General features: G+C 48.9%; 1 protein-coding gene across 9 annotated transcripts in view; it reads left to right on the top strand.

Moving 5' to 3' along the window:
* RAPGEF1 (Rap guanine nucleotide exchange factor 1) overlaps positions 1-24,888 on the top strand; it is a 137,139-nt gene that overhangs the window by 17,708 nt on the left and 94,543 nt on the right. The window contains exon 1 of one of the 9 annotated variants that reach the window (XM_070799458.1): positions 5,360-7,811. The exons of 7 other annotated variants lie outside the window; for them this stretch is intronic. In XM_070799458.1, coding sequence (XP_070655559.1) covers positions 7,748-7,811 — 64 coding nt within the window. In that variant the 5' untranslated portion in view covers positions 5,360-7,747. Of the gene's footprint in view, positions 1-5,359; positions 7,812-24,888 lie in introns of those variants that run through there. One more of the 9 variants, XM_070799470.1, reaches the window with a different exon arrangement.

Raw genomic sequence — 24,888 nt, 5'->3', positions numbered from 1 at the left:
GGTCACCACAGATCGTGGAGTAGAGCTCCCTGAGCTATACATACAGCAGTTCGTCATTAGTTACCTGTTCATACATAGTACTGTGTATATGTCGCTCCTTATATCCCAGTTCATCCTATCTCCTCTCCCCTTCTTGGTAACCATAAGTTTGCTCTCTACGCCTGTGCTAGTCCCTTGTCTTTAAATGCCATCTAAATACTGGTCATCCCCAAATGTGCGTGTCCAGCCTCCAACTGTCCCCTGAACTGCAGACTGCCCGCTTACATCTCCACTTAGCTGTCTTGTCAGCATCAGACTTGATGTGTCTAAACTAAACCAGGGCTCCTGCTTCACCACCTTACTTCCCGCATCACTGGCTCCTCCCAGGGTGTCCATGACAGTGAATAATGCCATTTTTTAAAAGAGGTTTTTTTTTTTTTGTTTAAATGTTTATTTGGCTTCGCCAGGTCTTAGTCACCGCATATGGGATCTTGAGTCTTCATTGCAGCAGGCAGGAGCTTTAGTTCTGGCACGAGGGATCTAGTTCCCTGACCAGGGGTTGAACCCAGGCCCCCTGCATTGGGAGCGTGGAGTCTTAGCCGCTGGACTATCAGGGAAGTCACTAAATAATGACATTTTTGGCCTAACTGATCAGGCCCATAAAATCCGGGAGTCCTCTCGGACTCTTCTCTTGTTGCCCACACCTGACCACCCGCCGGTCCCCTGGGCTTACCCCGGGTGTGCCCGGCCTCCCGTCTCTCACCCGTCTCTGCTGACTTGTGCTCCAGCCAGTGCTGCCCCTCCCTGTGCTGCCCTGGTGCCCTCCCGACTGGCTTCTGGGTCCCCACTCCCCCTCACAGCTGTCCAGTCTTCGTTCAACAGCCAGAGCGTGAATTAGATCAAACCGGGCTGATCCAGGCCGTCCGTGGCTCTACACCGTGACCGAAAGCCAGAGCCCTGCCTGGCCCGCCTGCAGCCCTGTCCCTGGCTGTTCTGCCCTGCGGCTCGGCCGCCTGAGCTTCTCCCCTGGGTGTTTTTGGAGGCTCCCGAGCACACTCCTGCCTCAGGCCGTGCCCTTGCTCCTCCCTCTGCCTGGCGCGCGCTTGCCCCAGGTATAGAGGTGATGCCTCCCGCCCCCACAGGGAGCCAAGAGGGGCTCAGGAGCCTGGCTTCAGGGGCTGCCTCCGCTGTGTGCTGTCCCGTGACCTGGGGGGTTGCTGACCCTCTCGCTCAGGGAGTGCATGGCCCCGGGGTGGGGGTGGTGAGCTTCGCACAGGGAGCACGCAGCTCCTGAGTCAGAGCTGTCCTGGGTGACTGTGACGGGTGCCCCCTCCCGCCCCGCAGGCCTCTGCTCCCAGGTCCCCTGGGGCCTGAAGTAACACCCCGTCAAGCTGTCTCCTCACTGTCCCCTAGCCCTGCCTCTGTTTCGTCGTTGGTGTCTAATATGATGTTCCTTTGCTGCTGCTTGTGTGCTCTCCTCTCTTGTAAGGAGGTGAGCTCCTTGTTGGCTGCCTTGTCACCAGAGCTCGGGAGGCACATGGGAAGCTCACGGATTCTCTTTGAATGAGAGGACAAAAGCACGTGTTGGGGTGGGCTCAGCCTCAGAGTGGGGAAGGCTGTGCATCTTTACCCAGGAATGTGTTTCCTGGAGAGTGCTGCTGAGGCTCCCCCCAGCCCCGCCCGTGCTGAGGCTGCCTGGTCACGATGGGTGACATCTCCAAGTGGGCTGCTGTAAAGGGCTGCTGCTGCTGCTCCTAACTCACCTCAGTCGTGTCCAACTCTATGCAACCCCATAGATGACAGCCCACCAGGCCCCGCCGTCCCTGGGATTCTCCAGGCAAGAACACTGGAGTGGGTTGCCATTTCCTTCTCCAATGCATGAAAGTGAAAAGTGAAAGTGAAGTCGCTCAGTCATGTCCAACTCTTTGCGACCCCATGGACTGCAGCTTACCAGGCTCCTCTATCCATGGGATTTTCCAGGCAAGAGTACTGGAGTGGGGTGCCATTGCCTTCTCCGCTGTAAAGGGCAGGAGCCCACAGATCCTGGGGGCTTTGAGGGTGGGAGGAAGGTGATGGGAGCCTTTCCCCAGTGAGGATGTTGCCTCTTCTGAACCTGTCACATTCCAACTGAAGCAGAGATTGTGGGTCCCCTTGATGGATACCCATTGACAGTCTGCCAGATGTTGACCGTTGGGTTTCATCTGCTTTACTGGAGAGGAAGGAGGTGGGACTCAGCACAGGCGGGCTCACAGGAGCAGGTTCTCACCAGGCACTGCCCCTGTGGCTAAAGAAAAGGCTCCTGAGAGGGGATGTGGGAGAGGAAGGTGAGAGAGGAAGTTGGGGGACTAGACTCCCAAAGGCCTCTAATGCCTGTCACTCCGGGAGGTGACTTCCTCTTTTGGGTCTTCCAGGAAGCATCAAAGCTCAGGAGGTGTTCTCCACACATACTTTCCCTTGAGTAGTCCATGTAATTGTGAAGTAAGTCGCAAGGAGAAAATGACTGTTTTTGTTCACTTGAAAAAATAGTTCATTTCTCTCAGTTTCAGGTGGATTTGATAAAGTTGAGGGTGTGGGCTTCCTCCCTTCCATGTCCTGCAGTTTTGTTCCTGGCCCGTCATGACTTCAGAAAGAACAGCGAGCGAGCAGCTGCTTCTTTAAAGGGCTAGATGCTAACTGAGCAGTGAGACTCTGCCGCTGTTGCCCTTCCTTCATGAGCCAGCATCATCTGCCAGGGTCTGCTGTGGGGGGCCTTGGAATCGGGGGTCCTGCTCTTGGTATTTTGCAGGTTGGGTCAAACCCCAGGAGCGATGGACTGGAGGGCTTCACGGGTCGTTCTGTCGAGTGTCGCTTCTGGGCCTGCCTGGACAGAAACAAAGCCGTCTTGCGCGGGACGCAGTATCCGTATTCAGTGAGGGTTAGCGCTTTGTTGTTGTTGACATTCCCCTGCCGGAGGAAGGCAGCTGGCTAGCTGTGGAAAAACACCAGCCTGAGATCCAGTGAGGAGGGTTCTCTGGTTATCTGTGAACCCTTGGGAAGATGTCTTTCCTTCAAAAGAGGACCTGAGTTTCCTTGTTTTGGAATGAGAGGATTGGACTAGCTCTGTGGATTTCAACCTTTTGGAAGTCTTTGGGACTTTAATGAATGCCAGGGACTTCTCTTCCCAGGAAAATAAATGCACGTGCATTGGTCAACCCTTTGGACATCCCCTGAAGCCCGTGAGATGAAACCCTGGACCTCAAAGGCTCTGCCCAACCTGACCCCCATCCGCCTCCCCCATTCGCATACCTCCAGCTGCACAGGGCCTTTGCACATGCTGTTCTGGCCCAGGACGTGCTTCCCCGTGTGCTTGGGCAGCTCCTCCTCCAAGTCTCACCCTTCCCTGACCGCCCAGATTAGATTAGGTGACCCTGATAGACTTGCTTCCCCTGCCCTGAGCTTCTCAGCACTGACTACAGTGGTAATTGAGTGATTCTTTGCTTGCCTTGTCTGAGTCTCCCCATTTGTGGGGTGAGTCTCAGGCCACTCAGGCCATAACAGTCAGACTGACCTGTGAGTGTGCATGCGTGTGTCGTAAGAGAGCCCCGGTCTGCGTTTCCTGTGACGCACTGCTCGAGACGCGCCTTCGCCATCAGCAATTTCCGTGGCGCTGGGCAGAAACATCACTTCAAAGCAGGGCTGAGGGCACCGAGCAGACTGGCTCCCAGACTTTGTGCCTCGGTCTGGCTGGTCTGGCCTCCAGGCCGGCCCTCCCCTTTGTTTGCGCTCTGGACGGAGCTGCAGCTCCCGCTTTGGAACATTCCCACCGTGCTTGGTGCTTCCTTGTATTGTTGTGTTTTCCTCTGGAGGGGAAGTGACCAACATCAGCCTTTCCTCCCAGCAGACAAATTCCGTGCACGAAGCTACACGTCAGCTCTGGGCGCCCGCTGGCGAGCCCAGCTTCCGTCTCCTGCCCGCGGGGGTGGGGGTTGAAGTTGTGCATGACAGCCATCCCAGACCTTTCTCTTTTGAGCAGTGGGCAGTGCCTTGCAGGACTCCCTGACGAAGGTCTCTTCTGAATCCAGTTGCAGCTTGCATTGAGGGTGTTGTTATTGTTGTTGTTTAGTCCCTAAGTCATGTCCAACCCTTTTTGCCACCCCATGGGCTGTAGCCAGGCTTCTCTGTCCATGCGATTTCCCAGACAAGAATACTGGAGCTAGTTGCTATTCCTTTCCCCAGGGGGTCTTACAAATCCAGGGATCGAAGCCATGCCTCCTGCTTGGCAGACAGGTTCTTTACCACTGAGTCCCCAGGGAATCCCTGCATTGAGAATAGGACTCGGTAAACACTTGAGACGTCAATAGACGCAGTGCTACCTCCCCAGCTTATGTTGCTTGTATTATTCTGATGATACAAATGTTTGTAAGTGAAACTATTTGCACTAAGGGAGTAGGTTGTTAACCAGAATGTTACAGTGAATCTTACTGATACAGAAGGAAAATATCCCTCATGATGGCAAAGAATTTATCTTTAATGTATTGGCTCTAAAGTTGGATATTCATAGATGATAAAAGAATATTAAAGAAACCCAGTAACTATTTAAGTGTGCCAGGCACCTTTAAAATATCATCTAAAGCTTTAGACTGCCCTATGAAGTAGGCAACCTGCTAGTACATATTTTCCATATGAAAAAATCAGGTCCAGGGAGGTCAAGTTCCTTTCTCAAAGTCACCCAGCTGGGAGGTGCCCAGCTAGAGTTCCAGATTGGGCCAGCTCTCCTCCAAAGCCAGCGTTTCCCGCTCCTTCCCCTGTCTGGTCAGGAGGGAGAGGTGGCAGGTTGCCCAGCCAAGAGTTAAGATTCTGGGGTCTGGATCTGGCTGTGTCACTGAGGGTGGCGCCTTGACCCCAGCTCTGCCCGCCCCCCGACCCCCCCAAGCTCTTAGGGGAGACGGTTTTGTCCGTCTGTGTCCTTTAGGCCCTGCTGTTCCATGAGTCGGCGACTTGGGGCCTGTGGTAGTCATGCTCCCGATCCCGGGGCCTCTGACTGACAGCAGCCTTACCTCGCGGCGTCCTCGGGGTGATTGCACAGGACGTGGAGGCCAGGATGCTGGCCGTGCGCTTGCCATTCGGGAGGCGCTTCTCTTCTGACCGCTCTCACCTGAGAGCCCCGTGTCCCCCCGAGCTGTGGGTTAGATGGTCACTTGCCCTTCAGGGACAAACCCGGAGACGCTATCTAAGAAAAGCCCGTCAGATTCATCTTTCCCTGTCCCCAGCCCCCTGCAGTTCGCAGGGAATCCTTTTGGGAGGCCGAGGTCCCCTGAGACACAGCTGACCCACAGGGTCCTCCCTTCAGAGCTGCTCTCAGGGACATCTCCAGGTGGTTTGGAAGGTTCGGCAGTAACACAGCTGTCTGGAGCTGGGGATCTTTTCCTCAGGGGTCGAACGTGGCAGCCTCTAGCTCAGCAGTGGCGGAGTCGGCCTCAAGCCCGGCTTCCAGCAGTGAACCGCTGTCGTGCGTGCTCCGGCACACGGGGAGCTGACCCAGACCCGGCCAGTCCCTGACATCAGGGGCTCTGCAGACCAACAGGGTTGAGAAAGATGCGGGTGACGCTCCCCACTGGGGACTCAGCCTGAGCTGAGGAGTGGCGAAGGCAGACGGAACAGTGCTCTGGTGGCCTGTGCCCTGGCTCTTGCCACAAGGAGAGTTTGCGGACTAGAAGCTCTGGCTCACCCACTGTAGGCTGTATCTGTTGGGGCGGGCAGAGACGTCTTCATTTGTTTAGTCCTCCTGTCTGCCTGTCTGTCCATCCGTCATTAGGCATCTGTGTGTCTGGGTACTCTGCTGGTGCTGGGCGGCATTGTGTGCAGAGCATTTGATATGTTAAAACGTTCTTTAGGTGAAAAGAGACATTAGGATGCAGGTTCAAAAGAAGAACTTCTTTGATCTATTGTGCTTCTATAGATAAGTTGAACTAAATTTCTTGTGGAAGAAATGAGGTCAGACATATCTGGCACTGAACACTTGCCTGAGGAAAATTATTACGGTTTGGGGAAGGAAACTGAGGGCCCTTCAGAATGTGTCAGAAGGGTGGGGCCGTCACTGATGGTGATGCGGATGGGGCGCTGGGTGTGCTGTGGGTGTTCGAGCCGCGGCCCCTCCGGGCGGCTGGGGCTCAGGTCTGCGCTCTTTCCCAGTTCGTGGTTGTGGTTTGACTGGAAGGAGCGTTCCGTGCGCAGTATGAGGGTTGTGGGTGGTAGTGCCCTCCCTGAAGCACCCGCTCTCCTTCTCGCCCGGTCACTGGGCAAGTGGAACAGACACGTGCTATTGGCTTTGAGAAGTCTGGATTCTCGGGCCACGATCGTGTGAAAATGACTTCTGTGTTGGTAGATGGGAATCAGAAACCTCAGGCTCCTGTAGAGATCTGGATGTGGCTTCTTTGGTCCTGCACACGCCGGCAGGATTCTCTTGCTCCCTTGGAAGGGGCCGTGGCCGGTGTGGCGCCCTGGCCGTGGTGCAGCACGCTGAGCAGTGGAAGCCCTGGCGCACCGAGTGCCTTTTAGATGCCATCTCTCTGGCTCCATGGGCCTTTTTTTGTCTTTAAATTTTACTCTGGCTCCCCATCCTACCTTCCAGTCACTTTGATTGCATGCCTTTGGCCAAATTGGCTGAAGCCAGGTATTTGCCTTCCGAGCTACTGTAGTTTCACAGTCAAACTGTGTGACTTGATGGTGGTAACGATGTCCCGAGGGGACTCCTAAGTGTCTGTCTTATTTGGTCCTCATCGCAGCTGAGGAGGTGGGACTTCGGCATTCTGCGAAGCTAACGGATGAGGAAACCGACGCCACTGTGCTCCGTGGGCAGGCCAGAATCTGGCCCTGGGTGTGGGGCCTCAGTCTCCCCACCGCCTGCGCTCCAGAGATTCCTGAAGAGCTTTTCTACCCTCAGGCTCTGGGATCTCAGTCAGTGAAATCTTTCCGTGTACCTTGACATTTTCTTTTCTTTAATTTTTTCCCCCACAAAAAAGTGTATGATTTCATGCCTTTTCTTCCAGGAAATCTGTTGTTCAGAATTTAGGTGGTGCGGCATTTTCTCCAGAAATGTTAATTCCAACGTAGACTGTATGACTGGAGCTTGAGGTTGCAAATTCCTGTTTGTCCTCTGAGCTCTTCTTCTTTGGAAACTGAAGTGCAGCTTGCATTTTGATGTTTGTTTACTTTTCCCCTTGGAAACACAGTCTTAATGAAGTCAGTTTGTTTTCGCCGATGGAACTTGTCCCGTGATGCACACTGGTCTAAGGGCTAGAACCTTAAAAAGAAGGTGTGACCCTGGGGTCTCTGTGACAATGTTTCTTGTGGCACACCCCCAAACTGGTCTATTTTTAGCTTTCAGCTTCTTGATCATGTGATTTCCCACTCCTCCCCCAAGGAAAAGCAGCTTTGATGGGGTTTGGAAATGAAGTTCAGTCTCCGAGGCTGCTGCTGTGGCGATGAGTATTGGAGTGTCAGGAAAGCCGAGGAGGTGCTCCTAGAATAGACGGGTCCGGAGACCCACCGCCAGGGCGGTAACAAGGCTTGTATTCTGATTTCCTCCCTGGAAGTGAAGAGAGTTGGAGAGGCAGGAAGCAAAGACCTTCAGAGCAGAGTTCAAGTCTTTTTTGCATGGGCTTGCCGCTGGGTGATGGGGATGTCTGAGAGATGAATCCCTGTCCAGCTGGTGACTTGGTCTGTGTTTGCTCTTCAGCAAAGACACTTGGGCTTGGAAGGGCTCTGTGATCCTCTGGCTTAATTTAGAATGGGCAATGCTGTTGAAAAACAGAAGCCCCTGAAACGAAGCCACCTGTGTCCCTGGAAACAAGGTAAGAAGACCCCACGCTTTGTACCCAGGAAGAAGGGCTTCGGCCGCCATCTGTTGGGACGCTTCGGTGTAAAACCAGACCTGAGCCTGCAGGTCAGACCGTGCTTCCAGCTCAGCATGGTCTGGAGACAATAAACAGACAGTTCTGCTAAGGAATGAAATGGTTTGCAGCTCTGTGATGGCCTGACTTGGCTGAAAACTTTAGTTCAGTTTGAGATTTTTTATTTAGTGCAGCACATGTCGCTGGGTTGAAATTTTTCAGTTTTAAAAAATATCCCAAAGAAAAATTTTGATATCCAGGAGGTTTGCATTTTTAGTGACAGTTTGGTTTAGAGAATGTTAATAATAGCTTTTAAATATATAGCATCTTTCTTCCAAAGAGTTCAAAGTATCTCCTATTAAAAAAAAAAAAAGAACAACCTTGTATTTGTCTGTCCTCGACGTCCATGGTACAGGACAGCAGCACCTATCACCGCCTCCGCGTGTCACTCGGCCTTGTGCTAGCGTCAGCTCTGAGAAGGAAGAAGCCAGAGGGACCACAGCAGTGTGCTGTGGTGTGCCTGAAACTGGAGGACCCTTGAGCAGGGTCCCAGGGCCCTTGCTGCCCTTTCTCACTGTTATTAACCTAGCAGACCAGCAGTTCGCAGACCCAGTAGGCACCAGAATACCAAAGATAGTGCCCACAGGGCTTCATCAGGTATGGACTCTTTGATCTCCACTTGCCAAAAAGGAAGGGAGGTAGCACCTGACCTGTAGCAAGACAGTTTGATCGCAAGTGTGTGCACAGGCGTGCTTGTATGAACAGAAAAAATAAACTGGGAGGAACGCATGGAAATGTCAGTGATAGTTGTCTTTTGTGGTCAGGTTATGGACAATTTCTTTTCCTTCTTGAAAAAAGTCAGTGGGATGCGAACTTACCATTACCCTTCTAAGTTTCCATCAGTCGACGAGCTAGTTTGGAAAAGGTACTCCTTTCTGGTCCTTTATCAAATCCTGCTTTGAATAAAAAAACGATGAAAGACATTTGAGGGACAGACCAGGAAATTTGAATATGAACTGGGTGGTAGATGGTATTTGGAAACTGTTGCTAAAACCATTGTGTGTTGGTGGTAATGAGTCATGTAGGAGAATGTCCATTTTGGTATCGTCATGCTGAAGTATTTAGGAGGAAAGGGTTAAACTGACTATAATTTTACTCTAAAATGGTTCAGGTGAGTGAGTGAACACTTGCATATAGGTAAGAAAAACAGGTAATATATGAGATTTGTTATATTTTCTTTAATGTACTTTACTCACTTGGGGGAGAGAAACATTAAAAAAAAAAAAAAAGCAGTTGCTTTTTATGTCATAATACTTTGTCCTTCAAAAGAATGACTCTTAGCAGACACGGGTGTTTACTTGTGGGCTGGGATGCAACACTGTCTCTTACTGCCGTGTGGGCTGGTATCTCCAGTTACCGAGAAGCAAAGCCGCATGATCCAATAACACAAATCACCAGTGTTAGAACAGGAATTTAACATTTTACTTACTTTCAAGTTGTCTCTGGTTTTCCTTAGGAATATGTATGAATGAAAGCTTCTTGACATTTCCACTGGAAGCAGCTGGGTTTACAGACAAAAATGAAAGCTGTTGTGTTGTGTTGTTTAGTTGTGTTCAGAAATGTAAGTGAGAGGGAGTGATGGCAGGGATTTCAGAATCCACAGCGAATTGAGGGTAAAAAGAGCAATTAATTGCCGCTGATTTCTGGGTCTTCACAGATCCTTTGGACCAGGGCCACGTTTCTGCCAGTGTAGGGATTTGGTTTGTGCACGGGAGATCCCGTACATGAAGTTTATTCTCCGATCCAGCATCTGTGGATGCTCTGCCAAGGACCCACAATAATGGGTGTGGAGTTTATCTGTTCTTCACAGTTTGTCTTTGTCAGTAAAGGCTATTGATGTTTTGAAACAGTAATTTCAGAACAGTGTTCGGGAGTGATTTTGTGAATCCCCGTCACCACCCTGAGCCTGATGTGAAGTCCAGGCTCAGCACAGACATGAGATCACAGGGACTGACTTGATGGTTCCAGGCTGGAGGGCACGCGGCGTGGAATCAGTGCCTTGTTTTAGGGGCAAGTGAAACGGGGTCTTGGCCTCTTGTGTGGTTGCTGCAGGCTGCTGCAACGGCCCTGGCTCCCTCTGACTGCTGTCCAGCCTGTCTGTTGGCCTGCCATGGCAGACTTTAACCTGAGCCAGACAGTCGTGATTAGGAAGGTCAGATCCAGAATAAATTCTGAAGGGACATTTAAAGGAAATCATTATCTGCTTTTTAGACCATTTATGTTTCTGCTCCCATGTTGTGTAGATCTGGGCAGTTAAGAAACTGAGGTGACAAAATACTAGTTTGAGAAAGATGACTCTCACTGTCTCTGCTTGCTGTCCCCCTAAAAGAGCATTTTACACGCAGTAATGTCTCTCTAATGATTTTAAACAGTGTGAGCTGTAGACTCTTTGAAGGGACCAACGTTACACTCTCTGACTCTTAAAATCCTAGTTTTTCTTACAGCTCTCAAAACTGAAGACTTAAGAAAGAGACAGTACAGCCTTTTTTTGGTTTTTACACTAACGAATACTTGCCATAGTTGATAAATTGGAATCTTTTGTATTACCATGCTGAGTTCTAGCAGGTCCCTGCCCAAAAATATAGGATGGGAGACGGGATAAGGCAGTAGCTTCTATGATTCTCCATGGTCCAGCCAGCCAGAGCCCTGCCCTGTCTTGCTGTCTGACTTTGAACAAGTGAATCTGGTTACTCCATGACCTGATCAAAACCCGAGGGCTGTCTGTCGGGGTTGTGGTTCTGCCCTCCACACCCGCCCAGCATATGGCACTCGGTGGCCGAGCTGAGTGCTGCCTGGCTCCCGGTTCTACCACAGGTGTGCCTGGGGTATGAAAGGCGCTGCGTGGTTCCTGGTGCGTGATAGGTGCTACTGGTGCTGCCTTCCGGCTTTGCGGTTCTCTGCCCAAAGTAGAGACACTGGGGGATGAAAACACGTACAACCTCCTGTATCCTACAGCAGTTCTGAATTCACAAAGACTAAATTTATCAACAGTTGTTCTCAGTGCAAAAAATTGCTTCACTAAAGGTACTTAAATCATTTCGTCAGCGTCTGGTTGTTGATGCTTGACCCAGACACCCGGGGAAGCCTTCAGCCTAGAGCTGCACTGAACCTCTGTGGAGCACACCTGCTTCCCCTGCTCTCAGAGGACTTCCTTGTTTCTTCTGGTCCTTTTCCAACCCCCAGGAATAACTTGAAGGGTGGCTGACGGTGGTTATTCTGGCTTTGGGGAATACAACATGAGCAGACGTTTCCTTGGGAATTAAACGTTGTGGCTGTAGTTGCACAGGGTTATCTCCCTCAGAAAACCCCCCAGTGTGAGGCCACACTGGCATGGCAAATGGAAATATTAATGATTTGCATATTTGTACACAGCTGGGTGTGAGTGAGTGAAACAAACACCCTCAGTGGAAGCACTGACTGTAAAAAATGTGCTTCCCAGGCTGGGCTGCCTATGGGCTTTGCAGCCCCGAGAAGGAGGTGCCTGGCCGGGGTTGGGGTGGGGAGTCACGGATTTGCATAAATTCAGCACGCTCTCTGGTTCCTCTGCCACAGGGGCAAATTTATAATTGTCTGAATTCCAGTCAGCAGCGGTGTTTAGACTTGCCTCTACAAGCTTGTCCCAAGCTGGCTAGTGTGCCAGATCATTACCATTGATGGCTTTTCTGGCTGCAGCTGGAGCTGGCCTCCTTCCCCCCACCACCACCCCCATCTGTTGTCTGCCCGCACTCCATCGCTCTGGGGGCTGCCATGCTCCGGAACATGCTCCAGAACGTGCAGGGCTGGGTGCTGCGCTCCCGGCACCCCACTCAGGGCCTTCCCGCTGAGAGAGGCCAGCCACACGACTTTACGTATCCCAACCTGTTCCCTGATTTCTGTGTGACATTAATAATAGCGCATACCTCAAAGGACTGTTGTGCACAATTAAATGAGATAATATATGTAAGGGGTCATAGCCCTTAGCATACTCAGGCACTTGATGAATCATAGTCATTTGTGTTATCACACGTTGCGTAATAGAACGAACCCTGGTTTTACACAGGCCAGCTATCAGTGGGAGCTTGGCTAACTACCCACTTCCTTCCCTCAGTTGAAGGGATCACATGCCAGATGGTCTCAGAGGTGCCTGGTGAGCTGTGAATCAGTGATCATCCACACCGATCATGGCTGCTCGTGTGTGCGAGCTCCCTTGTTGTTCAGTACCTGCAGAAGGCATGGATGCTGCTGGGCACCGTGGTCCCCGGGGTGCTTTGTATGGTGCTGAATTTCTTTGAAAGTAGTTACTGCAGGACTGGGCATAGTTGAGCTGTTCCTAGTTAACTGGAATATGTTCCTAACCAGGAGGATCCATTTTCCCATCCTGAATAATGTTGAAATGTCTCTTTCCTAATTGCAAAGTGGTTAAGAGTCTGTACACCGGAGCCCAGGTGCCAGGGTTGATGCCTTGGTCTCCCACTTCGAGCTGGCTGATGGTCGGCAAGTTCCTTAACTCTTGGGCCTCAGTTTTCTCCTTTGTAGATAGTACCTACCTCACGGGGTGATGCAAGGATCAAGGGGTTTATGCATGTAAAATACTTAGGACAGTACCAGACAAGTAGTATACATTCAGTAAGAGTTTATTATTGTTATTTTTAGGTTAAGTACAGGGAATTTACATTTTATCTTAGGTGAAAAGATGTTATTAAAGAAGAAATTGGAAAAAAATTGACAAAATGCCAAGAGGAGAATGCATCTTGCATGTCTGAAACCTGGTAGGTGAGCCGAAGGACGAGCTGTTTACTGGCCATCTTTCCCAGAGCTGCTGCACTCACATGCGTATTTTCCATATGTGGTCTTTAGCGCTCCCGTAAGGACTGTGACATTCTATCACGTTGCTCTTCCATAACTTGGTAGATCATGCACCCGCTGCTGGATATTGACATTGTTTTCCTCTTTTTGCTGTAAGAGATAAGGTAACAATAAGCAGCTGTATTCATATGTTTGTGATTTGCTAGATGATCTCCTTAGCACGAGTTCTCAAGGTAAAGTTCCCAGTCCAGGAACCTGCTGTGGGCTATTGCTGTGTTGTTTTTCCAAAAGGCATGTATGTGTTAACATTTTCATGAGCGATGCATAAATTTGTCAGGTAGCCACAAGCACATCTGTGTTGAGTGTTGTCATTTTGAAATTGTTTTCCTTATAAAACTTAAACTGGTTTTATTAATGCCACCATGATGCAGGCATGGGGCTCAGAGAAGGGGATGGGAAGTTCAGGAGCCATTGTCAGGGCTAAGAATCTATTTTTGTTTCAAATTTCTGTTTTCCCATGGACTTTTGCATTGGACTTGGCTCAGTCTCATTCAAGTGTTGAGTTTCACAGAGAAAAGGCATGATAAGATTTCAGGGATTCTCATTTACCATCACAACTTTTTGTCTTTTGCCTTCCAGGGAGCAGTGATTATTATTAAACACTTTTGATTTCCTCACGTGAAAGGGACAGAGTGAGCCCAGAAATGATACAGTAGCGTCATTAGCGTTAACATTCGCTGTTCAGCAGGGTGACGAAGGACCGACTCTTCCTCTTTCCTGTTCCTGTTGGGGGACGATTCGTTACTATTTCCCCAAATGCTCCTACGTGATTGGGCACCAACCCAAATGTTATTAAAATAGATATGCTGTTAGACTGCTTGCTCCAAAGCTTGCTGCAAGGGCAGTTTGGGTCAACAAGTACAGAACATCAGGATATTACTGTGATGGACAAAGATGATGTCCACACCCGTTCATTGTGGGCTTCCAAGTCGTGATTGGGTGTGACCATGCACAGGCTTCCGGGCAGGAGAACTTTTCAAAGCAAAGGTTATTTAGCATGCTTTTGGAATTAGTCTTGGGCTAGAAAAGAGTGGTAAAACTCTAAAATGATTCCCTAATTTTGCCAGGAATTCGATTTGAAGAAATCGAGGCTTAGAAGTGAAATGGGACTCCCCTGGCAGTCCAGCGGTTAAGATGCAGCGCTCCCAGGGCAGGGGCACAGGTTCAGTCTCTGGTTGCGGAACTGAGATTCCCCATGCTGCAAGGTGCAGCCAAAAAACAGAGGGAAAAAAAATGAAATAACTTGTCTGAAGTCTTGCAACTACTTTGTGGCTTAGTATCTCCAGCTACTTAGTGGCTTAGTGTTAGGATAGTAGTATAACAGTGATATAATATGTAATAAAGATATATAATGATACAGCATATTGTATATATGATTATGTATTTTCTATTTATAAGTATATTTACATGTTATAGAATATATGTTCAATACATTGTGTTTATAATATGTTTTATATTGTATCTACCATATGCAAAGTATATGTGATACAATAATAGATGTAATAATAATACAGTAATAACATATTGGGTATAATACTACAATAACGCTGGTAGCTTCTTGTATGCCAGATTTGGTACTAAGAGATCTGGATACTTTATGGGCTTCCATTAGTCTTTTTTTGTTGTTGTTAAGTGAAAGATCAAATGTAGGAAATGGAAGCCATAAGTGTGATGGAATTTTTCTCATGAGAAACATGGGGTGTTGTTTTGGGCGTGGATAAGAAAAGGGAAGGAAACTTCGCTTTGTCACCAAATATTTCCAAATTTAGAACAATATCTACCCCTAGCCATTGGTTTTAGGATATGCTTTACCCTGGGAACATGCGTAAAATACATTTCCGTGCTTGGCTATTTCTTTTCCAGCCACATGGAGGGTGTTACCAGTATTTAAGATAATAGCAGTGGCCACTGGCCACTTTATCTCTAGTTACCTTTTGGCAGTTACGTAGGACACTTAGTTTTGGAAGTCACATCTTGCTGAAATACCTAGGTCCTTGTGTCTGGGGATTTTGTAGTCTGCAGCTGAGGAATTTGCTTTAGGATGGCTCGTCTTTGTCCGGAGTGGGTAAATTTAAAGAGCCAGGTAGTGAATCTTGTAGGCTTTGCAGGGCAAGAGGCAAAATCAAGCCTGTTATGTAGGTACTTATATGACCAGCTAAGGTGAAACCATTTTATGGCAGATGGGAAAACCATTCTTCCCTTGCAGGCTATATACAAGGAACGTGCAACCGAGAGGCTGACAGGATTCGGGCTGCCGGCAGGCGTGTGCTAACCCTGATCTGCGAGGTCCTTTTGGTTTGATGCTCTCTGCTGTCATCATTCGAAGAAGGCGATGGAACCCCACTCCAGTGCTTTTGCCTGGAGAGTCCCAGGGACGGGGAAGCCTGGCGGGCTGCCGTCTGTGGGGTCGCACAGAGTTGGACACGACTGAAGTGACTTAGCAGCAGCAGCAGCTGTCATTATTACTGGGGAACTCAGAAGCAGGTCACTTGTCAGTCACCAGAACTATTCATGTTTCAAGCCAGAGAAAGGACTTAAATATCACCCTCTAACAGCCTTATTTTTAAAATTGAGATTACTTAAGCTGAACCTTCTGTTTTCTAGCCTATCACACCATTCAGGTCTTTATCTGTAAAAATACAATGAGAAAGAGATCGTGGAAGGTTTGAAGAACCTGGTACTTTGAATATGGAGGCCTTAAATGGTTTTCCTTTACCATTAAATGGGGCACTATAGTAAAAACATTCCATTGTTTCTATACTAATTCACTGATTGACAAACTTTCATCCATTCAACAAACATTCATTGAATGGCTCCTGTGTCAGGCACTGTTCTAGGCACAAGAGATATCTAATGAAAAATTAAGACATCATTGGCTTCTAAAGTGTATAGTTTAATACAAACAGTAAAATATATAATCTGTTAGATGATAGGCATCACAGAAAGAAGGCAGGGAGGGGATGTCAGACTGGGAGAGGGGCTGGTAGTGTTGCAGAGGCTGGAGAGGGGAGAGGGCTCAGCTCTGAGGAGTCGAGTGGGAGGGCCGTGCCATGTGGGCACATGCGCTCTGGAGAACGGGAAGCTCGTGCAGAGGGCCGGGGCCGACACATCACTGCGAGGCCCGCGTGGCTGGAGCAGACTTGGGAGGGACCAGCGAGATTGAGGTCAGGACGAAGCAGAGCCTTGTGGGTGATGGGGTTTGAAGGGAGGACCAGTGGGATTTGCTCAGGGGTAATGTGTGGGGTGTGAGAGAAGAAGAGGTGTTTTGGTCTGGGCATTTTGTCTTATAAATGGAAGAGTGCGGAGGAGTGGATGGGGACCCGGGGGTTAGGGGAGGGGGTCAGGAGTTGCGTTTGGCACAGGTTGAGTTTGGGATGCCAAATAGAGACCTAAAAGAGGTGGTCACTAGGCAGGATGAGTGTTGGAGTCTGGATTTCAGGGAAGAAATCTGGGCCTTTTAGGGTCTTTGACTTTTGAGACTGGATGAGAGAGATTACTGATGAAGTGAGTTAGAGAGGAAACCAGAAACTGAGCCCTGGGGCACCCCAGAATCAGGAGTTTGGGGTGAGGCAGGAGGCGACTCGGAGACTGTGTTGTCCTGGGAAACGGGTGCAGACAGTGTCAGGGGCAGAGGACGAGAGCTGACAGACGATGCTGATTGGGGCTAGTCACGTAAGGACCGAGACTTGAGCACTGGCCTTAGGGCCGTGGCATTCACTGGAGACCTGGACCAGTTTCAGGGCGGTGCTGGAGGTGAAAGGGGATGTGAGAGAGAAAGGCCAGAGAGGAAGTAGACACAGTGGGCATGAGAAGCTCCCTGAGGGCTTTTGCTGCAACACAGAGCAAAGACACGTTGATAGTTGTTGAGGGTAGCAGGGCCAAGGGAGAGCTTTTTTTTTTTCATTATTTTATTTTTGGTTGCACTGGGTCTTCGTTGCTGTGAAAAGGCTCTAGTTAGAGGGTGGGAGCTACTCTATAGCTGCGATGTGTGGAGCTTCTCACTGTGGAGGCTTCTCTTGTTGAGGAGCATGGGCTCAATAGTTGTGGTGCCTAGGCTTAGCTCTGCATCATATGGGATCTTCCTAGACCAGGGATTGACCCTGTGTCCCCTGAATTGGCAGGCAGGTTCTTATCTACTGGACCACCAGGGAAGTCCCAAGGGAGAACTTTTTTAAAGGGAGAAATAAAGTCGTGATGAATGTAGATGTGAATAATTCAGTTCAGTTCAGTCACTCAGTCGTGTCCAACTCTTTGCAACCCTGTGGACTGCAGCACGCCAGGCTTCCCTGTCCATCACCAACTCCCGGTGCTTGCTCAGACTCACGTCCATTGAGTCTGTGATGCCATCCAACCATCTCATCCTCTGTCATCCCCTTCTCCTGCCCTCAATCTTTCCCAGCATCAGGGTCTTTTCCAATGAGTCAGCTCTTCGCATCAGGTGGCCAAAGTATTGGAGTTTCAGCTTCAGCATCAGTCCTTCCAATGAATATTTAGGACTGATTTCCTTTAGGATTGACTGGTTTGATCTCCTTGCAGTCCAAGGGACTCTCAAGAGTCTTCTCCAACACCGCAATTTAAAAGCATCAACTCTTCGGTGCTCAGCTTTCTTTATAGTCTAACTCTCACATCCATACATGACTATTGGAAAAACCATAGCTTTGACTAGATGGACCTTTGTTGGCAAAATGATGTCCCTGCTTTTAATATGCTGTCTAGGTTAGTCATAGCTTTTCTTCCAAGGAGCAAGCATCTTTTCATTTCATGGCTGCAGTCACCATCTGCAGTGACTTTGGAGCCCAAGAATATAAAGTCTCTCAGTGTTTGCACATCTGTTTGCCATGAAGTGGTGAGACCAGATGCCATGATCTTAGTTTTTTGAACATTGAGTTTTAAGCCAGCTTTTTCACTCTGCTCTTTCACGTTCATCAAGAGGCTCTTTAGTTCCTCTTCACTTCCTACCATAAGAGTGGTATCATCTGTGTATCTGAGATTATTGATATTTCTCCCAGCAATCTTGATTCCAACTTGTGCTTCATCCAGCCCGGCATTTTCCATGATGTACTCTTCATATAAGTTAAATAAGCAGGGTGACAATTTACAGCCTTGACGTACTCCTTTCCCAATTTGGAACCAGTCTGTTGTTCCATGTCCGGTTCTAACTGTTGCTTCTTGACCTGCATACAGATTTCTCAGGAGGCAGATAAGGTGGTCTGGTATTCCCATCTCTTTAAGAATTTTCCACAGTTTGTTGTGATCCACACAAAGGCTTTGGCATAGTCAATAACACAGAAGTAGATGTTTTTCTATTGTTTTCCTGTGTATTCTATTGCTTTTTCTATGATCCACCAGATGTTGGCAATTTGATCTCTGGTTCCTCTGCCTTTTCTAAATCCAGCTTGAACATCTGGAAGTTCATGGTTCACATACTGTTGAAGCCTGGCTCGGAGAATTTTGAGCATTACTTAGCTAGTGTGTGAGATGAGTGCAACTGTGTAATAGTTTGAACATTCTTTGGCATTGCCCTTCTTTGGGATTGGAATGAAAACTGACCTTTTCCAGTCCTGTGACCACTGCTGAGTTTTCCAAATTTGCTGGCATGTTGAGTGCAGCACTTTCACAGCATCATCTTTCAGGATTTGAAATAGCTCCACTGGAATTCCGTCACCTCCACTAGCTTTGTTCATAGTGATGCTCCCTAAGGTCCACTTGACTTCTCATTTCAGGATATCTGGCTCTAGGTGAGTGATCACACTATCGTGATTACCTGGGTCATGAAGATCTTTTTTGTACCGTTCTTCTGTATATTGTTGCCATCTCTTCTTAATATCTTCTGCTTCTGTTAGGCCCATACCATTTCTGTCCTTTATTGTGCCCATCTTTGCATGAAATGTTCCTTTGGTATCTCTAATTTTCTTGAAAAGATCTCTAGTCTTTTCCATTCTATTGTTTTCCTCTATTTTTTTGCGTTGATCTCTGAGGAAGGCTTTCTTATCTCTCCTTGTTATTCTTTGGAACTCTGCATTCAAATGGGTATATCTTTCCTTTTCTCCTCTGCCTTTAGCTTCTCTTTTCTTCTCAGCTATTTGTAAGGCCTCCTCAGACAACCATTTTGCCTTTTTTTGCATTTCTTTTTCTTGGGGATGATCTTGATCATTGCCTTCTGTACAGTGTCACCAACCTCCATCCATAGTTCTTCAGGTACTCTATCAGATCTAATCCCTTGAATCTATTTGTCACTCACTTCAGTTCAGTTCAGTTCAGTCACTCAGTCGTGTCCGACTCTTTGCGACCCCATGAATTGCAGCACGCCAGGCCTCCCTGTCCATCACCAACTCCCGGAGTTCACCCAGACTCACGTCCATCGAGTCAGTGATGCCATCCAGCCATCTCATCCTCTGGCGTCCCCTTCTCCTCTTGCCCCCAATCCCTCCCAGCATCAGAGTCTTTTCCAATGAGTCAACTCTTTGCATGACATGGCCAAAGTACTGGAGTTTCAGCTTTAGCATCATTCCTTCCAAAGAAATCCCAGGGCTGATCTTCAGAATGGACTGGTTGGATCTCCTTGCAGTCCAAGAGACTCTCAAGAGTCTTCTCCAACACTTGTAAGGGGTTTGATTTAGGTCATACCTGAATAGTCTAGTGGTTTTCCCTACTTTCTTCGATTTAAGCCTGAATTTGGCTATAAGAAGGTCATGATCTGAGCCACAGTCAGCTCCTGGTCTTGTTTTTGCTGACTCTATAGAGCTTTGCCATCTTTGGCTGCAAAGAATATAATCAGTCTGATTTCGGTGTTGACCATCTGGTGATGTCCATGTGTAGAGTCTTCTCTTATGTTGTTGCAAGAGGGTGTTTGCTATGACCAGTGTGTTCTCTTGGCAAAACTCTGTTAGCCTTTGCCCTGCTTCATTTGTACTCCAAGGCCAAATTTTCTTGTTAATCCAAGTATCTCTTGATTTCCTCCTTTTGCATTCCAGTCCCCTATGATGAAAAGGACATTTTTGGGGGGTGTTAGCTGTAGAAGGTCTTGTAGATCTTATAGAGCCGTTCAATTTCAGCTTCTTCAGCATTACTGGTCAGGGCATAGACTTGGATTACTGTGATATTGAATAGTTTGCCTTGGAAACGAACAGAGCTCATTCTGTCATTTTTGAGGTGGAACCCAAGTCCAAGTTGCATTTTGGACTCTTTTGTTGACCATGATGGCTACTCCATTTCTTCTAAGGGATTCCTGCCCACAGTAGTAGATATAATGGTCATCTGAATTCAATTAACCCATTCCAGTCCATTTTAGTTCATTGATTTCTAAAATGTCGATGTTCACTCTTGCCATCTCCTGTTTGACCACTTCTAATTTACCTTGATTCATGGACCTGATATTCTTGATTCCTACGCAATATTGCTGTTTACAGCATCAGACTTTACTTCCGTCACCAGTCACATCCACAACTGGGTGTTGTTTTTGCTTTGGCTCTGTCTCTTCATTCTTTCTGGAGTTATTTCTCCACTTTTCTCCACTAGCATATTGGGCACCTACTGACGTGGGGAGTTCATCTTCAGTGTCTTATCATTTTGCCTTTTCATCCTGTTCATGGGGTTCTCAAGGCAAGAATACTGAAGTGGTTTTGCCATTCCCTTCTCCAGTGGACCACATTTTGTCAGACCTCTCCACCATGACCCATCTGTCTCAGGTGGCCCTACATGGCATGGCTCATTGTTTCACTGAGTTAGACAAGGCTGTGGTTCATGTGATAAGCTTGATTAGTTTTCTGTGATTGTGGTTTTCATTCTGTCTGTCCTCTGTTGGAGAAGGATAAGAGGTTTACAGAAGCTTCCTGATGGGAGAGACTCACTGTGGGGGAGACTGGGTCTTGTCCTGATGGGCAGGGCCATGCTCAGTAAATCTTTAGTCCAATTTTCTGTTGATGCGCAGGGCTGTGTTCCCTCCCTGTTGTTTGACCTGAGGCCAAACTACGGTGGAGGTGATGAAGATAATGGCACCTCCTTCAGAAGGTCCCGTGCATGCACTGCTGCACTCAGTGCCCCCGACCCTGCAGCAGGCCACCGCTGACCACGCCTCCCCCGGACACTCCCGGGCAAGTCTGGGGCAGTCTCTTGTGGGGTCACGGCTCCTTTCTCCTGGGTCCTGGTGTGCACAAGGTTCTGTTTGTACCCTTCAAGAGCCTGTTTCCCAGTCCTGTGTAAGTTCTGTAATCAAATCCCACTGGCCTCCAAAGTTAAATTCTATGGGGGTTCTCGGTCCCTTTGCCAGATCCCCAGGTTGGGAAATCTGTTGTGGGTCCTAGAAATTTCTTAACACTGTGAGAATTTCTTCAATATAATTGTTCTGCAGTTTGTGGGTCATCTGCTCAGAGGCTCCATGGTGGGGTTAATGGCGACCTCCTCCAAGAGGACTTAAGCCACAGCCTGTTTAACCCAGGTAGGGGCACCCAGAGCCCATGCCCCAGTGGCAGGCCAGTGCTGATCCCGACCTCCACAGGAGACTCAAACACAGGTCTGGCCCAGTCTCTGGGGTCTTTGGGTTCTGGTGTGCACAAGGTTTTGTTTGAGCCCTCCAAGCGTCTCTGGCGGGTATGGGGTTTGATTCTAAGCATGATTTCACCCCTCCTACTGTCTTGCTGGGGCTTCTCCTTTGCCCTCGGACATGGGGTATCTTTTTTTGGTGGGATCCAACATTCTGCTGTCGATGGTTGTTCAGCAGCAAGTTGTAATTTTGGAGTTCTCGCAGGAGAAGATGAGTGCACCTCCTTCTACTCCACTGTCTTTGAGGATAATCCAGTAGAGAAGGAAAAATTGAGGACTGGGGAATTCCTGGCAGAGAGAGACGCTATAGCAGCTGTGTGTTTTGAGTACCACTCTAGCACTCAGTCAGTGCTAACAAGTGGCCCCAGTGTTTAGTGACCCAGCGATGCCTTAATTTAGTTCATGCTTCTGAAAGGGGTGATTTAGGCTGGAGTCCTGGGCTCAGCTGGGGTCCCTCTTGTGTCTGTGGTCAGCTGCCTGGAGGCTCACCTCTGCTCCAGCCGGGGCCCGAAGTCACTCACCTGGCAGCTGTAGGCTTCCTGGAGAGCAAGGTGCACACGGCCTCCTGAGGCCCCCAGGGTCAGAACCGGCACGGTGTTGCCTCCGCTTCATCTTGTTGGTAAAAGCATGTTTCAGGACAGCCCAGATTCAAGATAAGAGAGAGACCCACCTCTGGATGGAAGGCCCTTGAAGTCGAAGGGGATTACTGTGGCCATCTTTGCAAACAGGTCTGGGAGCCAAGTGTATTGCATTTGAGCCTCCCAAGAGTTTTGTGTGATGGGTATAGTATTTTATCTTCATTTCACAGATTGGGGAACAGGGTCAGTGAGTGTCTGGTGACTTGCTCAGGATCACACAGCTAGTCGGGGGCAGAGTTGGGGCCCAAACCTTGCTTTCTGTGGTCTTCCCTCTGCCCCCCCGTCCTGAGACTGTGGGTGCACAAGCAGACTGGAGTGCTGCTTCCTCTCTTTGTTGGGCAAGGGAATAACATTTTTGAAGATGATTATCTCATAATTAAGATGGACTGAGGGAGGCAGTTATATTGTTGTGGTTTGCATGTTTACTGTGGGGATTGGCCAGCTGTGTTTATTAGAATCCCATTGAGGTCACAGTGGTGTATGTAATTAGGACCTTGATTGACACAAAACGTACGTGTCCGCTGTCAGCCGGACCCTCACTGCGCTTTGACAGACTGTGCGCGCCGTTTCTCAGCCGGCTGTCCTGCTCCTTGTAGCGCTTGTCCACATAGTCGCCCCGGTCCTCAGGACCCGCTTCACAGCCCCGGTGCCTCCAGGCTTTCTGGCCTCCCGTGTGTACCGTTATCCCTGCCTCTGCCCTCTGTCCCTGACACAGACACCCTGCTTCTGGTCCAAGGTCAACTGCCTCTGCCAAAGTCTGCCTCCCTCCAGAACCTGTTGTGGTTAACATTTGTCTCCTCACCCAGCTGGACTTCGCACTTTCCAGAAGGTAGAAAAATTAGCCTTAGCATCAGGGAACTTCGGCTCTGCCGCTGGTTGGGTAGCCTCCAACAAGTCATTTCCCCTGAGGTTCCTGAACCTGAGACCTGAGTGGACAAGCAAAGGCATCTCAGAGACCTCTCAGACCGAGTGAGGTCTGCTTGCGTTCACGGAGGAAGCCCTTGGCCTAGGGCTCAAATGCAATCAGCTCCTGGCGCAGTGGCTGCCAGGGCGTCCTGGGTCCTGTGTATGACAGCCCTCTGTCTGCTGCAAGAGGAGCAGCCTTCTCTCAGCCCTGCCATCACTCCAGTGCCTGGACTCTGTGGGCCCCGGGGCTCCAGCAGCTGCCCTTCACTTAGCTCACTGGGGAGACAGCTGGAGTCAGTCTGGGTGCTGGTTCTACAGTCTCAGAAGATACTTGGTTGGAAAGCAAAGACCACGGGGAAGATACTTTTTTAAAGCTCTCATTGGATAAAGGGAGCACCTTAATGAGTAATTAGGTTAAACTGAGCACTGTAGGTCTCAGTAACCTTGCTTACAGGGAGCCCAGGAGCTTCGCTGTCCCGTGAAGTCCCTGGGCTGGGGTTCCTCCAGCGGAGCGAGAGGGAGAGCCTCCCTGGAGGGGGGCCTGGGGCAGTGGGGGGCCCGCCTGTCAGCCCGGAGGCCCCAGTGCAGAGCTGCTCTGTACTCTCATGTGCTTTGCTGTAGGAGGAAATCATCCTGCTACTAATCATGAAACCTTGGGGAAATTATGTAATTGCTGTCAGCCTCAATTTGCTCATCTGTAAAAATGAAGACAGCTAATAACCCCTACCTCATAGAGTACAAGGAGGTGTGAACAAAGGATGGAGTTAGCTACGATAATGACTGTGTAAAATTCCCCTTTGTCTTACGTTATAAATCATTGAGTGAAGATTTTTCATACTTTATGGTCACTCTGTGCTTCCAAGATGTGTGCTTGTAATATTTCTTACTCATTCATTCACTGAGTTGGTATTTCTCTACTTCCTACATAGGGGCACAGCATGCTATTTCTCTCTGCTCGGGTTATGATGACCTGTTCATTTCCCAGTGGCATCACCATATTCAGAGCTGTAGTTTGCTGAGTTCGTATTTCAGTGAAGTTGCTTACCTGGGGGCTAGTTTCTGAAGTCAGGTCATAAGGGAAACATTGCCTGTAGTCAAAATTACCCTTGAAATCCCCTCAATCATCTATAATAAGCAGTCTACATTAGGGGAGTCATCAAATGTTTTCTATAAAAAGCCGTATAATCAATAATATGGGCTTTGCAGGCTGTGTATGGTCTCTGTCACATATTGTTCTTCTTTTTTTTTTTTTTTTACAGTCCTTTATAGTGTTTGTTTTTTTTTTTAAACACAAACCTCTGGGAGATAGTGAAGGATAGGGAAGCCTGGCGTACTGCAGCCCATGGGTCACAAAGAGTTGGACATGACTTAGTGACTAAACAACAGCAATAATGTAAAAAAGCATCTCAGCTCTGGGCCCTTTGAAAACAGGCCTTGGTCTGCACGAGTCACCTGTGGTTAGCAGCCTCCAAGGCAGCCCCAGGGACCCTGTCTCTTGGCGCTCACAAGCCCAGGTGCAGTCCATCTCGTCTTGCATCAGGGCTGGTCACGTGACCAGTAGACTAGGGCACAAGCGCTAGATGGCTGTCACCTCTGAAGGTCAGTGTGTTCTCTCTCTCGGATCTGCTGCTCTGGGAGAGACAAGCTGCCCTGTCGTGAGGAGAGGCTCCTGGGTGAGGAGCTGAGGCCCCTCCTGCTCGCAACCTGGGGGTGAGCTCAGAGACGGCCCTGGTCAAACCCCAGGTGACGCAGCTCTGGCCGCACCTGAGACCGTGAACCAGAACCACCCGGCTCACTCAGATCGTTCTGTCTTTTGATGATTATAAAATCCTCAGCAGTGAAAGGGGGAACAATGAGAGGTTTAAAGAAAAGAAAGGCTGCTTGCCTGCAGAGTTTAATCCATTCCTTTTAATATTTAGTGTTTTTACCAATTATCCATGTCAACAAAATCTGTTTATGGCTAGGATGCCTAAGTTACCTGAGAGTATGATGAAGCTCTTCCCAGTGGACCAGACCCTGAAGGGACCACTTAATCCACAACAGCTCTT

This window comes from Bos indicus, chromosome 11 (genome assembly GCF_029378745.1).
Source record: "Bos indicus isolate NIAB-ARS_2022 breed Sahiwal x Tharparkar chromosome 11, NIAB-ARS_B.indTharparkar_mat_pri_1.0, whole genome shotgun sequence".
NCBI lineage: Eukaryota > Metazoa > Chordata > Mammalia > Artiodactyla > Bovidae > Bos > Bos indicus.
The sequence above is the reverse complement of the archived record's forward strand: the minus strand, read 5'-3'. Positions and strand labels throughout refer to the sequence as shown.